We start from the raw sequence: 15,400 nt of genomic DNA, 5'->3' as shown, positions 1-15,400 counted from the left end.
TCAGGACAAATGACTTTTAAGGTGATTTCCACACAGCTAATGTGTCAGACTCAGACATAAATCTAGATCCAGGGCTCTATCAATTATATCATACAGGTAGGTGGAGAAGTAGATAAGATGGCTGGTCCTGGAGACTGAATTGAGAGTACAGCCTCTTGTGATTCTGGGAAAATCATTTAACCTTAGTCTGCTTCAGTTTCCTCATCTAAAAATTGGGACTTATAATAATACCTGCTTCCTAAGGCTGCTGTGAAGATCAAATAAGATATTATTTGTAAAGTATTATTATTATCTATTATTATCACACCATAAAATCTTCTATGAACGATATAAAATATCAAATTTCCTAACATTATTAATGTTATTCAGTTGTACATAAGAGAAAATTACAATTTGAGAAAGTTGAGTTTTAAGCATGTATATGTAGGGACACTATGGATATAAAATGGAAAAAAAAATCTGTGCTCTGAATATCAATAATAGTAGGTAACATTTATATATATATATATATATATTTAAGGTTTGCAAAATGTTTTACATAATGCATTGATACATATATGCATGTAAATAATATCCTATTTAATTCTCATAACAATTTTATTATTCCTATTTTATAAATAAGGAAATTGAGGCCGAAGGAGATCATGCAATTTGTTCAGCATCTTACAGCTAATAATTATGAAAGATTTTCCATAGATTTGGCAAGATTATGTTAAATCTTGAGGATTCAGAATTCTATTAGGGAAGAGGTACTGCATTCCAGGCATGAGGGACAGACTAAGTAAAGAAAAGAGATCAATGGTGACTTCAGGAAAGAGTGAGTAGGCAATTTTCATTGAAATGTAATAAGCAAAGTAGAAAAATGTTAATAAAAAAACTAGAAAATAAAGCTAAAGATAGATTTAAATCAGGAAATACTTTTAATACCAAAGAGGCTATATTTTACAATAGCAAGCCATCAATGAAGTAAATGAAATGGTCATACTTTAGCTTTAGAAAGAGTATTCCAAAGGTTGTTGGAGAGATGAGTAGAAATAGGGAGATCAATTAGGAAGTTGGTATAATAGTTCTGGCAAGAAATGATTAGAAACAGAACGAGGCTGATGACCAAAGAAATAGAGAGAAGGAAACATATATGACAGATATTACAGAGGTAGAATCAACAAATTTGACAAGTGATTTGTAAAGAAAAATGAATATTCAAGGATAATCCAAACCTGGGTGCTCTAAGGATTTCTGGTGCCCTCCACAGAAATAAGGAACATTTGCATGTGGGGAATTTCACGAGTTCCATTTTGGAAATTTGAAGTATGAGAAGGAACATTAAAGTAGATGTTGATATGGTTCTGGAGCTGGTGAGACAGATTAGAAGTATATATGTAGAATTGTGATTCCTTTGCATAGATATGGTTAAGAGAACTAATAAGTTTACCAAAAGATGATTAAAAAAAATAGAACAAGACGAAGGACTGAGTTTTGACCCATCCAAAAAAAAAAGACTAAGAAGATACCTGAAAAGAAGAAAACCTGGAAGGAGTAGCATCAAAAGCTTCAGGAGGAAATTATCCAAGAGAAGAAGTGACCAACGGTATTAGGAAAAAAAAAAACCACAAGGACTGAAAAAGAGACATCAGATTTGATGATTCAGAGATTCTTGATAACCTTAGGGACAAGTTTCGGTAGAATAGTGGGATGGGGATCAGAAGCCTTATTGTGAAGATATGGAAGTGAAGACAAATTTAAATGACTTTATTTGAGGATTTTTACTGTGAACAGGAGATCATATAGATGATAATTTGAGGGATTAAGATGACTCAAGGTAGATTTATTTTTAAGAGAGGGAAAAAAATAAAGCATGTTTGTGGGTATTAGAGAAGATAAGAAGAGATGGGAGATGGGATAGACAGCAAGAGGGAGAGAGAAAAGAAAATACCTTCATTACCATCCTTGTATAACTGATAAACATCCTCAAGGTTACTGGCTCTTTCAATCAATACATCTTCTTGGGAGGAGTCCATATCACTAAAGACACCTTGATGATGAAGCCAAGGATTAGAGGCACTGAGATTGAACAGCTCAGAGAGAGAACGGCGGATTTTCTTTTTTTTCCTGAATATTCTGGAAAAAAATGGAAGACAAAGTGATTTATCTGATTCTCGCTACCTTATTCCTAGACCATTACAATAGACTCCATGTTGTTCTCTCTATTCTAAGTCTCTCCCCCACTCCAATCTATTCTCCATCAGCTGCCAAAGCTATTTTTCTAAATTGCAGCTCAGTCCATGTCATCCTGTTCAAAAACACATGACTCTCTTTAACCTCCAGATCAAAATATAAAATCCTGTTTAGTACATAAAGTCCTTCATAACCCGGTCCTTCCCTGTCTTTCACGTCTTCCTATACTTTGCTTCCCTCCATATAATTTATGTAATTTATGTGACATTGATCCAGTGACATTGATCTCTTGGCTGTTCAATGAGTAAAAATACTCCCATCTCTCAGCTCCAGGCATTCTTCTGGCTGTCTAGCATACCCGGCGGTTCTCCCTCCTCACCTCTGCTACTGGGTTTCCCCAGACTCCTCTAAGACTCATCTCAAATATCATTTTCCATAAGACACCTTTCTTAATCAGTCCTCTCAGCACGAACCACCCTCTCTCCTGCTGCTAATGCTTTTCCTCTGAGAATGTTTTCTACTTCATTTCTTTCTTTTTATTTCCTTCCTTCCTTCCTTCCCTTCCTCCCTCCCTCCCTCCCTCCCTCCCTTCCTCCTTTTTCTTTCTTTCTTTCTTTCTTTCTTTCTTTCTTTCTTTCTTTCTTTCTTTCTTTCTTTCTTTCTTTCTTTCTTTCTTTCTTTCTTTCTTTCTTTCTTTCTTTCTTTCTTTCTTTCTTTCTTTCTTTCTTTCTTTCTTTCTTCTTTCTTCCTTCCTTCCTTCCTTCCTTCCTTCCTTCCTTCCTTCCTTCCTTCCTTCCTTCCTTCCTTCCTTCCTTCCTTCTTTCCTTCCTTCCTTCCTTCCTTTGTATCTAATCTATCTATATCTATATTTATGCATATCCAATAGGTACATAAACATTTGTAAATTTTCTCCCTCATTATAATGTGACTTTTCTGTTGTTCTTTGCATCTCCAGAGTTTAGTACAGTGACACATAATAAATGCTTGTGATATTGATTAATATCTTCTTGTTCTAAAATCAATATCACCTAAATCCTAAAGTCACCTACAGTCTGTCAAGAAGCACTAGGGATACAAAGACAGATTAAAAAAGTCTCTTCTCTCAAGGAGCTTATTGTCTAGTGTGGGGAAACTACCATGCAAATAATTATGTACAAATAAATATACTAAAAATATGTACAAGCTAAGTTGAAGATAATCAGCAGAAGAAGGCATTAGCATTAAGGAAGACAGGAAAGGATTTTTGTAGAAGGCTGGAAGGAAACCAGGGAGTCAAAGAGATTCAGATTAGGAAGGCAAAAAAATCTAGGCAAGGGGAAAAGCCAGTGAAGATACCTGGAAATGGGATAGAGAGCATGTAGGTTGCATTTATTACACACATAAGGACTTTAGAAATAAGCAGGGAAAGGTTTAATGCCTGTCATGCAGAGGGAGAGCTTTATAGGGAAGAAGTAGTTTGGGGTTCCAGCTCCTTTCCTTATTAGCTGAGTTACCTTGGACATGTCACTTCAAGAATTTGATGGGATGATATATAGAAGAAGATTTATATTTATTCTGCTTCAGTCTCAGAGGCCAGAAGTACAACAATGGGTGGAAATTATAGAAAAGCCAATTTTGGCTGAATATAAGGAAAAACTTCCTAAACATTTGACCTTTTCAAAAGCAGAGTAACTTATCTCCAGAACTACAGGGTTTTCCCTCCCTGGAATATTATCAAAAGAAGACTGAATGACCATTATTAGGAATGTAGTAGAATGGATTTCCAGTCAGCTACCTTTGAGGTCCCTTATAATTCTGTAACTTCAACTCTCCAGTTTCTCCATCTGTCATATGTAACCAATATTCTAAGACCTATTGACTACACACGGTTACTGTCTTTGAGTAAGAATGAGATGATTTCTTGTCAAGATTATTATTAGAAAGTAGAAGGTATAGTACTAGTCATAGAGTTATGAAGATTCATCTTTGTGAGTTCGAATCTGGCCATGGACACTTACCAGTTGAATCAGTTACTTAACCCTATTTGCCTCAGTTTCCTCATCTGTAAAATGAACTGGAGAAGGAAATAGCAAATTGCTTTATCATGTTTGTCAAGAAAATCTGAAATGGGGCAAGAAGAGTCAGACATGATTGAAAAATTACTGAATTACAAAAATTCTCCAGTGGGGAGAGGGCTAAACTGGATGACTATAGGTCCCTTCTAATTCATGGTTTTCTAGAAATCAAATGAAAGGATGATTGTGAAGATGCTTCTACAAATATAAAGTGTTATTGACATGACTTTTCTGTCCATCAGCAACACAGAAATGAAAGAAAGTAATCCTGTCACCTAGCATATAAATATAGAATTCTTACTTCACAGTTATAAGGATGGATTGTGCTGAAGAATCTAGAGTATTTTATTGAAACCCTTACCATGACCAACAACAAGCTGGAAGATTTAAAATTTCTATGGTTTCAATTCTTCACCAGACACCTAATCTGATATGTTTACTTCCTCCAGTGGTTCCTATGGCAACCAATTCACGTCTTCTTATCCTGTGTGATTCTTGGCCATGTTCTACCATAAATCCTCCTTTGAGATGCCACCAAATGGACACTAGAAGCTTTCTTTTGGATTTTCTGCCTTTTCTCATAGATATAACTTGATTTTTTTTGGACTATCTATTTCTATTGGACCATCTTATCTTTTTTTCCCCAGTCATTTTTTCTAAGATAATATCCGTTATTCTGTTCCTTAAATCTCCCCAATCCTTTCTACTTCTTACTCTGAGAATTTTAATAAAATAACATTAGCTCTGGAAAGGATGTGTCAGTGGATTGCTTTATTATTCTATTTGACATCCTTGTGACCTCCCAAACCTTAACTTCTTTTCGTGGTCATTGTTTCCTTATATATATTCTCTCCTAACAGAATATATGCTCTTTGAGGGCAAGAGATGTCTTGCTTTTACATTTGTATCCCCAGTGTCTGGCATACTACTTGGCATATAGCTAGAGCTTAACAAATTATTTCCATTCATTAATTTATGTAATTATTCATATATGTTGCAACCTGCCTATAATCCAACCCACTAGTATCACCACATGTCTCATTTTTTCTTGGTTTTTCAGAAATTGTAGTATTCTATGATCTGTAGCCATATTATATCACTGGAAAATTAGTAGTATTAAGAGATGGATTTTTGTGAGAAAGAGTAGCTTGGAAAAACAGTTTCCAAAAAACAATCAAGACTAATTTTTTCTTCCTACTCAGTTTTAAGTTGAACTCATTGTGCATATTCAGTGTCTGTCCTGTGAGAGACATTGATAAAGTAGTTTTCCCCCACCCTGAATTTTCTTTGTATTATCTGTCAATGTAGAGGGTATCCTTGCCCCTTCCTCACCTTTGGAGGATTCTCAGGCCATTACTGGTGACCATATGGATGCTGAGGGGCCAGTGAGGCTAGCTTCTGGCCATGTACAATTCATCACTCCATTGAATCTCTTAATTGCCTACTGATCTGGAAAGGGAATAACTAACTCCTTGGCTTACCCTCCTCCGTTGTCAGCCGCTGCCTCTCCAGGGATACTTGCTAATATTTTGAAGTCATAAGGAAGCCAGTTAGGACAGTCCAGGGGCATAATATAAACCTGGGGAGCTCCAGCTCAACAGTCAATAACAGTCTACATAGCTGGAAGCTTACATCCCCTTGTAATAACCTTCCACCCATCCCAGCTCCAATGTAGTCACCACAAATAGTGAGCAATCATGTTCAAAAGGGGGTAGAGAGAAAGGCAACCAAAAGAAACTCCTCTCCTCCCACAAATGTTTAATGTCTTCAGTTTTCCCTTAGAATGTTTTTTCCCACTTTGTATTATCTTAAAATATAAACCTCTGGAGGAAAGAGACTTTCTTTTTATCCTCATAGACAAACAGTTCTTGCTACATAGGCACTTAATAAATGCTTGTTGAATGACTATATGGCCATATTATTTCTATTTACAAATACATATGTAAATGTATAATTTACTTTAATTTCTTATTTATTTACTTATTACTTATTATTTACTAATAATAAATAACTCTAAAATATAATTAAATTACTTTTTACATATTTTATATGAACTTTTATATGTGTATAAAACTACTTTCATCTATAAATTGTAAGCTTCTCAAGGGCAAAGAAACTTTTGTTTTTAATCTTTATATCCCCAACACTCAGCACAGCACCTACCACATAGCAGACACTTACAAATACTTGGTGACTAGAAGTGAATTTCATGTAACATAAATATTCTTAATATACTTGGTGTTTCTTGTTGTAAAAAGAGTTATTTTTTTCCCTAAATAGTCATGGATCTCACTGAGAAGTGTCTGGAATACCTGAATCTTTATACAATGAGTTACAATGGCATCCACCAAAAAAAGGCCATCTGAAGAACTTCATGTGTGAATGAGTCAATCAATGAAAAAGCATTTATTAAACACATACTAAGTGTGAGATGGTATACTAATGCAAAAGCAACAATAAAGTTGTGTCCTCACAGAGCTTGAGTTTTAAGAGACAATATATACTGGAAGAGTAATGATCAGGGGCAGTGGATAGAGAATTGGGAATCAGGACTCATCTTCAAGAATTCAAATCCAGTCTCAGACTTTTACTGGCTGTGTGACCCCGGGAAAGTCACTTAACCCCTCAGTTTCTCATCTATAAAATGATTTGGAGAAAGAAATGACAAGCTACTCCAGCATCTTTGCCAAGAAAATCCCAGATGGGTCATGGAGAGACAGATATGACTGAAATGAGTGAACAACAACAGCAACGATTAGGTAAAACTTTTAGTTTTGAGGAGTCACGGGGATGATGAATTAACCATCGGGAAATTAACTGACACACTCTTTTAAGAAGGAATTATAATATTAGTTTAATTATTGTGCTTAGTTTAAGAGGTATAAAATATGGGGGATGAGGAGTTGTCAGAGAAAAGAAAGGAAGAGGTACATAGTTAGCCTGGGTTGAATGTCATCAGACATCACTGAAAACATTTTACTAAAAACCTATGTCCCTGCTTCATTCCATTGGCAACTGGTCAAGTGTGAGAATAATATATCTATCCAGAACCCATGCAAGTATGCCATCATGGAATTGCCATGCAATTATTATGAACCCCACGCAGTCAAATGTTACCACCATCTTCCACAAGCCCTCACAACTGACAGTATCCAAGACAATAATCAATGATCAGATCAATGAATGTTGTACATAGATAGGCCTTTATTCTGCTCCTGGCTTTCTCCTACAATTATTGAGCAGCAAATACCATATAGACTATTTTTTGGCCCTTTCTAAAACCACAGTGGCTCTTAGGTACATGACCATTTTCCAGATGAAAAACCAGCCTATTTAGGCGGACCCTGGTAAGAATTTTGTTGACAATGACAATCTATTTCCTTTTTCTTTATTGAGATGGACAATAAAGGACCTTGATCTCTTAGGGGATAATCTCTCCTTTGATCAGCTTTTGTACAATCAGCTTTTTAAGTCTTTCCTAGAATGAAATTAGCACCAGGTACTTTGCAACAAAAAAAGAGATTGATAGCATTCAAAATCTCTTTTTCAATTGGAAATTTGATTAGAAAGAGATTGACCTCAACCTGAAGTATATGGTCAATGACTTCAGTATTGATTGATGATGGTCTACTGAAAACACTATGGAAATATTTGGCCCAACTCTCCAGAATCATGTTTTTATTACTAACCAATGTGGCTCTTATCAGCCCTGAGAAGTTGAGATGCATCCTAGTTCTTTGATCCATAAATAGCCTCCAGGAAATTAAAGCTTTGGATTGTTACTTTCTACATAAAACTGAATTTTATCTACCTTCTTACTGAGCCAAGAATCCTATATTTCTCTAAACTTTATTTGCACTTTTCTTTTTATGGACCTGATTGCTGTTTCCTTAGAGACAGATGTGGAGTTCTCATTTTTCATTTAGCAGCTTCTGAATTTCTCCATCATTTTCATCCAACCAATCTTGATTTTTACAACTGTTTTACAACTTTTTACAACTGTTCTGGCCCAGATAAGTAAATATTGCCCTGTACTCCATATTCCTGAAAGTTTCCCATTCTTTTTCTGCTCCACTGTTGCCAACCTTGTGTGGGCTCAGCTTTGCCTCCAAATCAGCCATAAACTGTTCCCACACAGAGAAGATGATTGAGAGTGATGAAGGCTATTTATGGTACAGAGCTCTGCACAGATTACAGACCTATGCTCTCCAAGCTAAACATTCACATTCAACAAAAGCAGTGTCTACAAGGCAAGATGACTAAAAGAAAGAGGTAAAAGAAAGTCACTGACCCTAATCCTGACAGGAGCTAGGACTCTTTGTGGAGATAGGTAAAGAAGTACCTTAGTACCTGATTCTTTGGATTCTACTTGGATTTGTGAAGTAATTAAAAAAGGTTGAAAGAACCACATAATGTGATCAATAACATCCAGGAGTGAGTGTGAGAAAATAAGAATACGTATTTCTGAGGGCCTAGGAGGTTTGAAAGTAAAAGATAATTAGCAATAGTCTCAGGCATGTGGCTTGAGTGTTCTAAAGCTAAAAAGAAATTCTCTGGAAGCTTGTTCAGAAAGATTAAAAATAAAATGGAGATAATGGCCATAAAAGAAGCTGAAGTGATAATACCTACAAAGTAGCTGAGACTAATTGATGTCTACAATCAATCAGATGAACCAGCATTTATTAAGTACCTGGGGATAAAAGGATTAAAAAAATGAAATAGTCATTGTCTTTAAGGTCCTTACATTTTAAAACTACGAAATAGTGTTGTCTGCCAGTAGGGACCGTGTAATTGTGAGAGGTGGAGACAGAAAGCTGTTGGAACAATAACTCAAGGCAACTTCTTGGAGTCAGCAGTTTGATGGGGATTGCCTATATAAAAATGCTTACCAAGAAATGATAGTCTACATTTTGTCTGCTTACTGCTCTCTTAATTTCAACCAGTTTCAATTAGTGCTATTGGGATGCTCAAGCTTGGGCTAAGTCTCACATAGGTTAAGGCTGCACTACTTTGGATCATCTCTGATGGCATCTACAATGCCCTAAGAAACTTATTCCTGGGAAAAATTTCATCATCCTATAAGCTCTCCTTATCATCACCCTCTGATTGGAGTGTAGAGCCCTTAACTCTAAGACCTCCATTTAAGGAAGGGGATCAGCTCAGATCTCCTTGTTTCTCAACTGATTGTACCACTTTGGCACTTCTCTGACTTTTTCATCATCCCTTAGTTGAGTACTTTCTCTGGTACTTCTCTCCATGCATTGTGCACGCCATATAATAGGTAGTTAACAAATATTTACTAACTGTTTATTAACCAAACTTGTGATAGTTTTGACATCCACTTCTCTGCTTGACCATAAAATCAAGTAATAATTTCTATATCTTAATATTTGGTCCTAGTAAAGCAATTAAGTGGCACATGGAAAGAATGCCAGTCCTGGAGTCAGAAAGACTTAAATTTTTGAGTTCAAATCTGGCCTTGAGCACTTACTAGCTGTGAGTCATTTAACCCCTTTGCTTTTCCACAGTCTGGCTCCAACTTGCCTTTCCAATTATATTTCATTTACTCCCCATCAGATGCTCTTCTATTCTAGTCCAAACTTGAGTAGCAGCTAAATAGTCCACCTTCTACTTCCACACATTCCCAGAAGTCATTCTTCACACCTTAAGTGCACTTCTGTCTCAGCTCTGATTTCAGAATCCTTACTGACTCCCTGTGCCTTCTCTATCTGGTTTTCCCTGTTACAAACGTTTCTCCTTTTTCAAGTTTGTGTTGTATTCCCCACAGTAAGCTTTTTGAGGGAGGAAAGTACCAAACAGTGAACAGAGACTTCTCTTTGGAGTCAGGAAGAACTGGATTCAGATCCACTTCTAAAATGCACTGACTTAATCCCTAACTCACTAAAACTATTAATTTCATTACAGTTATTAGACTGAATTGGTAGAAGGAAATTTCCTCAGTAGAAAGTGCCTGCATCAATGAAATGACAGATCTAAAACTGAAACATAAAATAAAAATGTAAAATTCCCACCAGCATGTTAAGGGTCTCACAAATCAGTAGCTACTTGATGCATGTTGATTTTGACTTTGAATTTAAATGGACCCTAAAACAGCCTTAATTCCTTTTTTTATGGATCTCTCATCCATAAGAAGGTTGTATTAAATCTCTAAGGTTCTTTCTGGTACTAAAATTTTATGATTCAGTAATTAATCTAAACTCTTCCTGAACCCTTTTCAAGCTATGATACTTTCTGGAGAAAATAGGCTTTGTATTTTTACTTTTCAGGACATAAAGTAATATTTTTCTTTATTTATTCTAACTTTACTTCTTTCAATTCAATTGAATTCCGACATTTAATGAACCAAGATATATGAAAGCTAATGCTGTTTATAAAGAATTTATAAAGATGAACAATTGTTCATCTTACTTTCACAAGCAATTCATGGTGTTTAAAACAAAGAATTTTAGCAATCACTTGGGGCAGCTGCTAAATTTCTGTCAGTGAAGAAACTGAGATGAGGTAGTAAAGTGACCCCCCATTTGATTACAAGCTCCTTGAGGACGGGACTGTCTTTTGCCTCTTTTTGTATCCCAGCACTTAGCACAGTGTGTGACACATAGTAGGTGCTTTGTAAATGTATATTGTAAATGCATCCTACTCTTGCTTATTCATATTCTGCTACTTATTTTTCCCTACTGAAAAATGAAAATAATGTTTTATGGACTTAGCAGTCAATGTCCTAGAACTCAGACCCTCACTGAGTTATGTCAGCTATAGCTATGAGATGATGGGGAGAAGTTGGGTTCATGGTGTGGTTATCTGTGTTAGGGATACTCTGTTCTGAGGAATTGTACACAGCAATGGAAGCTCAGAGTTGGGAGAAGTCAAAGTGGGAGAATATTTAAAGTATTGGAGAGTTGTGTTGGAGTCTAGAACTGGTTGAGGGAGGGGAAAGTGGGATAGAGTACATATTATCCCCTCCCATTGTGGATCAAGCCATATCCCCCAAAGCTTATCTCAACACGCCTGCCACTAGCCTAGGGCACAAGTGACTCAGTCCAGCTAACATGTTTTATATGGGGAACTTCCTACCTTCACAATCAGCTTTCTCTACCTTGCACCATATTTCCTCTTTAGCTAGCTATATGGTCTTGCACAATTCATTCAACTTCTCTGACATTCATTTTTGTTTCATCTGAAAAATGGGATGATACTTTTGTCTGGAAGGAATGTGTGTTGTAAATATTGAAGCACTGGAGACATGATTATCATGGTTTTGTCCCAGTGTTCCGAGATAGGATACTGCTGACTTACCTGACCAAATTCTCTTTGTATACAACACTGGTCTGAGTGGGACTCAGGGTGATGTTGCCATCTTCATCAGAAAGGAAGCTGTCCTCTGTCAAAATGTAATAGCCATTGGTGAGGAGCCGGGGACTTCGGCGGCAAATAAGGTGGGAACCTGTCAGGGGATTTGTGGAACAGCATTCCAAAGGGCTGTCATCATCCAGAAAAGTACAAGCATAACTAGAAAGGAAAGGGAAAGAAAGTCTTTAAAATCTCTAATCCAAGATTTATCAGTCCCTGGGAAACTGGGGAGCCCTTGCCAGATCTGACCATTTTAAATCATCTACACTCAAGGTGCCCTCTGGGGAATCTGTTGGAGTGGGCAGTGTCCGCTCCCAGAAAGAGAGAGTTCCAAGGTCACTTCTGCAACTCCTCCCTTTGTTCACTCCTTTCATGGCTCAGTCTCTGGCTCCACCATTCCTATTTTGCAAATGAAGGAAATGAGTCCTGGGTTCAAATCCAACCTGTGGTACTACTTAAACTAGGGGTAACAATACTTATACTATCCAATTGTTGTAAAGGAAGTGTCTTTTTAAACCTTAAGAGTCCTTTACAGGGTCTTTCCAAAGTCTTCATGGATTTTTAATTTATTGAAATATAAAAGCTTTAAAATAACATAAAGCCTCTTGGGATACCTTGTCAGTTATATTAACAGCTTACAAATTTATTGTGCTTTAAATTTTGCTTTACATACATTACATTATTCAATATTCACCAATGCACTGTATGAAGTAGAAGATGTAAATTTTTTTTAATCTTCATTTTGTAATTGAGCGAAGTAAGACTCAGAGAGATGAATTGTCTTGTTCCCTTCTCTGACATCCATCACTCTAATCTACTACATGTATCATGTTGGGTCTACTCCATTTCCAGCCCTAATGAAGAAGTTTCAATGTCTTTCAAAATTTCAAGACTTTTTCTTGCAATTGCTGGGTCTCTCCCCAACATCTTTTCTTTGTAGGCTTTCAGAATTCTCTTTCTTTTTTGTGTGTAAACAGTTCCAATTTCTGAGTAACAATAAAGCTGTCTTATTGTTTTTAAGTTAATTCCCTAGAAGATCAAACAATTCAATCGGACTGTATCCCCAAGAGATACCATTATATCCAATTCCTGAATCTTTTGACTTCAGCCTTGAATTATAACGATCTGGGGGCAGCTAGGTGGCGCAGTGGAGAGAGCACCAGCCCTACCTGAATTCAGGAGGACCAGAGTTCAAATTTGGTCTCAGACACTTAACACTGCCTAGCTGTGTGACCTTGGGCAAGTCACTTAACCCCAGCCTCAGGGGAAAAAAAACCAAAACAAACAATTATAATGATCTGAGCAAATTTTAAGCTGATGCTTTTTAACAGATTCCTTCCAAGGGGCTAACAAAAAAAAAAATGATCCTTAATTTCTTCACATGGCTGTTTCCTAGTGTTTTAAGACTGGCCCCTCCATGGGGGCCTCAGATCTCCTCTTCTTCCCTTCCACTAGGACACAATAGAGCTAGCTCAGAGAAACACAAGTCTCTGAGTCTAAGTCAAATTGTGAGCTCTCTGGGGACGGACAGCTTAGGTAGCTGTGTTTTTGCTTTTTTCGTACAGTATAATACTTAATATTTATTGAGTGAGTGAGTGAGTGAGGCTCTGTCCCTTTCTAGCTCTGACTTTAATACATCATTTAGCTTTTCTGAGGTTCTGTGTCTTCATCTGTCCAAAAGAAGTAGGTGAAGTAGTAGACAGTGTGATAAGCCTGGAGCCAGGAAGATCTGAGTTCAAATCTGCTTCAATCACTGTGTGACCCTGGGCAAGTCATTTTGTTAGGATTCTTACAAGGTGCTAAGTCACTAGAATGAAGAGAGACAATAATTATCTGATTTAACATGGTTCAGTATGATTGATCTGATCCTACGAGGAGATGTTATGGGCCAGAACTTGAAAGAAGGTACGGAGGAGACAATGGTTAAATCTAGTTTAGCACTGATTTAATCCTACAACAAATAATGGTTTCCTAGTGATGTAATGATTGGTGTGTGCTCAGTGGGCAGCCGATAAGCAAGAAGCTCTCAGGGCCAAAGAGAACGCTGGAGGAGAAAACTTGGGGAGATTCAGGGTCAAGATTCATTCCAACTTCCACCTTTGTGCTGGATGGACAGATTCGGAGGGAGTTCTTGGAACTAAGGATCTCTCCTAGATAAGCCTCTATTAAAGCTAACAGGGCCCAGGAAAAGATTCAGGACTTTGAAAGACACAGTAAAAGATCTGGACTTTAACTCCTGGCTGCATTTGAGGTTACTGAACTGAACTAAAACTAAGGCTGCCTCCAGAAGCCCCCCAAGAAACCTGCTCTCAGAGAACGATTACAATTTAGAGAAGAGACCATTACATCACTTGACCCTGTTTGTCTCAGTTTCCTGATCTGTAAAATGAGCTGGAGAAAGAAATGGTAAAGCGCTCCATTGTCTTTCCAAGAAAACCTCAAAATGGGGTCCAGAAGAGTCAGACATGACTGAAAAGCAACACAGCAGCAACAGCAGTCCTCAAGACGCTTACAAGGCCCAGAGGAGTAGGCCATAAAAGTGGCTCCTCTTTCTACAGTGATTTAAAATTACAAAACACTTTAAAGCATCAAGACAACTTGATGAAGTATGTTGTATGTTATTCTCATGATACAAACAAGTAAACTGAGGCTTACCCAGGAGCACAAAATAAATCTAGTGCTGAATCTATCATAAAATATGTCTGACTGCAGGCCCCCTGATTTTTGCTTGAATACTTTAATAATAATGCTTAATATGTATGAGACACTATGAAAAGTGTTTTACAATTATTATTTCATTCTTCCCTCACAATAACCCTAGAAGGCACCCATTTGGCAGATGAGTAAACTGAGGCAAACAGAGGTTAAGTGGTTCACTCAGAGTCACATAGTTAAGGGTCTAAAGCCGGTCTTGAACTGAGGTCTGCTGACTCCAGGTCTAGCAGCCCCTTATATCCATTGCAGTTCCTAGATGGCCCAAATTCCTCCCGGATCAAGCAGCTTACTACCTCGAAGATACCTAATGGGCCAAAACTTCCACCACCATTCATCACAACTTCAACTTCATAGCCTGACTTGGAACCACCTAAAAGAGAATGGTCCAGAAAACCCCATATGACATATTACCCTCCCCAAACACAGGTGAATCAATCAAAGAACCTTGTTCTTGAATAACTAGCAAAGGCAATAAATAAACTAGGCCTACAAGTTGGAATTTTCATTGCTTTTCTTATAGAAAACTTATAGCTTGTCAGAATACCTTGGGAAAATGCACCTAGGTGATAGAGTCCCACTTGATTCTCTTTCCAGTCTCGGAGAACCTAGGCAAATAGGTAAGAAAGAAGAAAAGGGGAGAAAAAAAATCAGCAACCCTGATTAAACAGGAACAACATAGTAAACAGTAGAAATTCAAATGGCTGACGTCCCACCCACAGAGCCACTGTTAAGTCAGACAGAGTTTAAAAATTAATCCCTAATAGCAGTTTTGTCCCCGGCATCTGGAAACCAGCAGCCAGAAATAAACTATGTTCTTGGCTGTTCTGTCTATCTCTTGGGGTTCATTACTCTTCAGTCTCAGAGTACAGCTTTCCTTTGGAGATAAATTCATGAGGGCCAGAGGGGACATGAATAAATCATTACCACCCAACAGAGATCCGTGAAACAGAGAAGGATCACATTTTGTGAGGAGAAGAAGAAGAAACCTTAAATTCATCATAACAAGTATGACTAATTTATTTATTTGCCTGTGTATTTGGCCTGCTGGGTAATTTGCAAAATTAAACTTTCTGCCAAAGACCCAG

At 37.3% G+C, this 15,400-nt stretch overlaps 1 protein-coding gene and 1 long non-coding RNA gene across 7 annotated transcripts in view; one reads left to right on the top strand and one right to left on the bottom strand.

Annotated features, from left to right (window-relative positions):
- The window catches only part of LOC141552683 (uncharacterized), a 72,102-nt gene that overhangs the window by 35,210 nt on the left and 21,492 nt on the right, over positions 1–15,400 (top strand). The gene's annotated exons all lie outside the window — the stretch shown is intronic.
- The window catches only part of TMEM71 (transmembrane protein 71), a 43,717-nt gene that overhangs the window by 20,073 nt on the left and 8,244 nt on the right, over positions 1–15,400 (bottom strand). For 5 of the 6 annotated variants that reach the window (XM_074265314.1, XM_074265343.1, XM_074265324.1 and 2 more), the window contains 3 exons: positions 14,860–14,920; positions 11,547–11,759; positions 1,934–2,118 (listed from right to left, as the gene is read on the bottom strand). In XM_074265314.1, the coding sequence (XP_074121415.1) occupies positions 1,934–2,118; positions 11,547–11,759; positions 14,860–14,920 (459 nt within the window). The remainder of the gene's footprint in view (positions 1–1,933; positions 2,119–11,546; positions 11,760–14,859; positions 14,921–15,400) is intronic. The other variant, XM_074265360.1, reaches the window with a different exon arrangement.

This window comes from Sminthopsis crassicaudata, chromosome 1, assembly GCF_048593235.1.
Source record: "Sminthopsis crassicaudata isolate SCR6 chromosome 1, ASM4859323v1, whole genome shotgun sequence".
NCBI classification, from domain to species: domain Eukaryota; kingdom Metazoa; phylum Chordata; class Mammalia; order Dasyuromorphia; family Dasyuridae; genus Sminthopsis; species Sminthopsis crassicaudata.
Note: the sequence above shows the minus strand (reverse complement) of the source record. Positions and strands in the feature narration are given on the sequence as shown.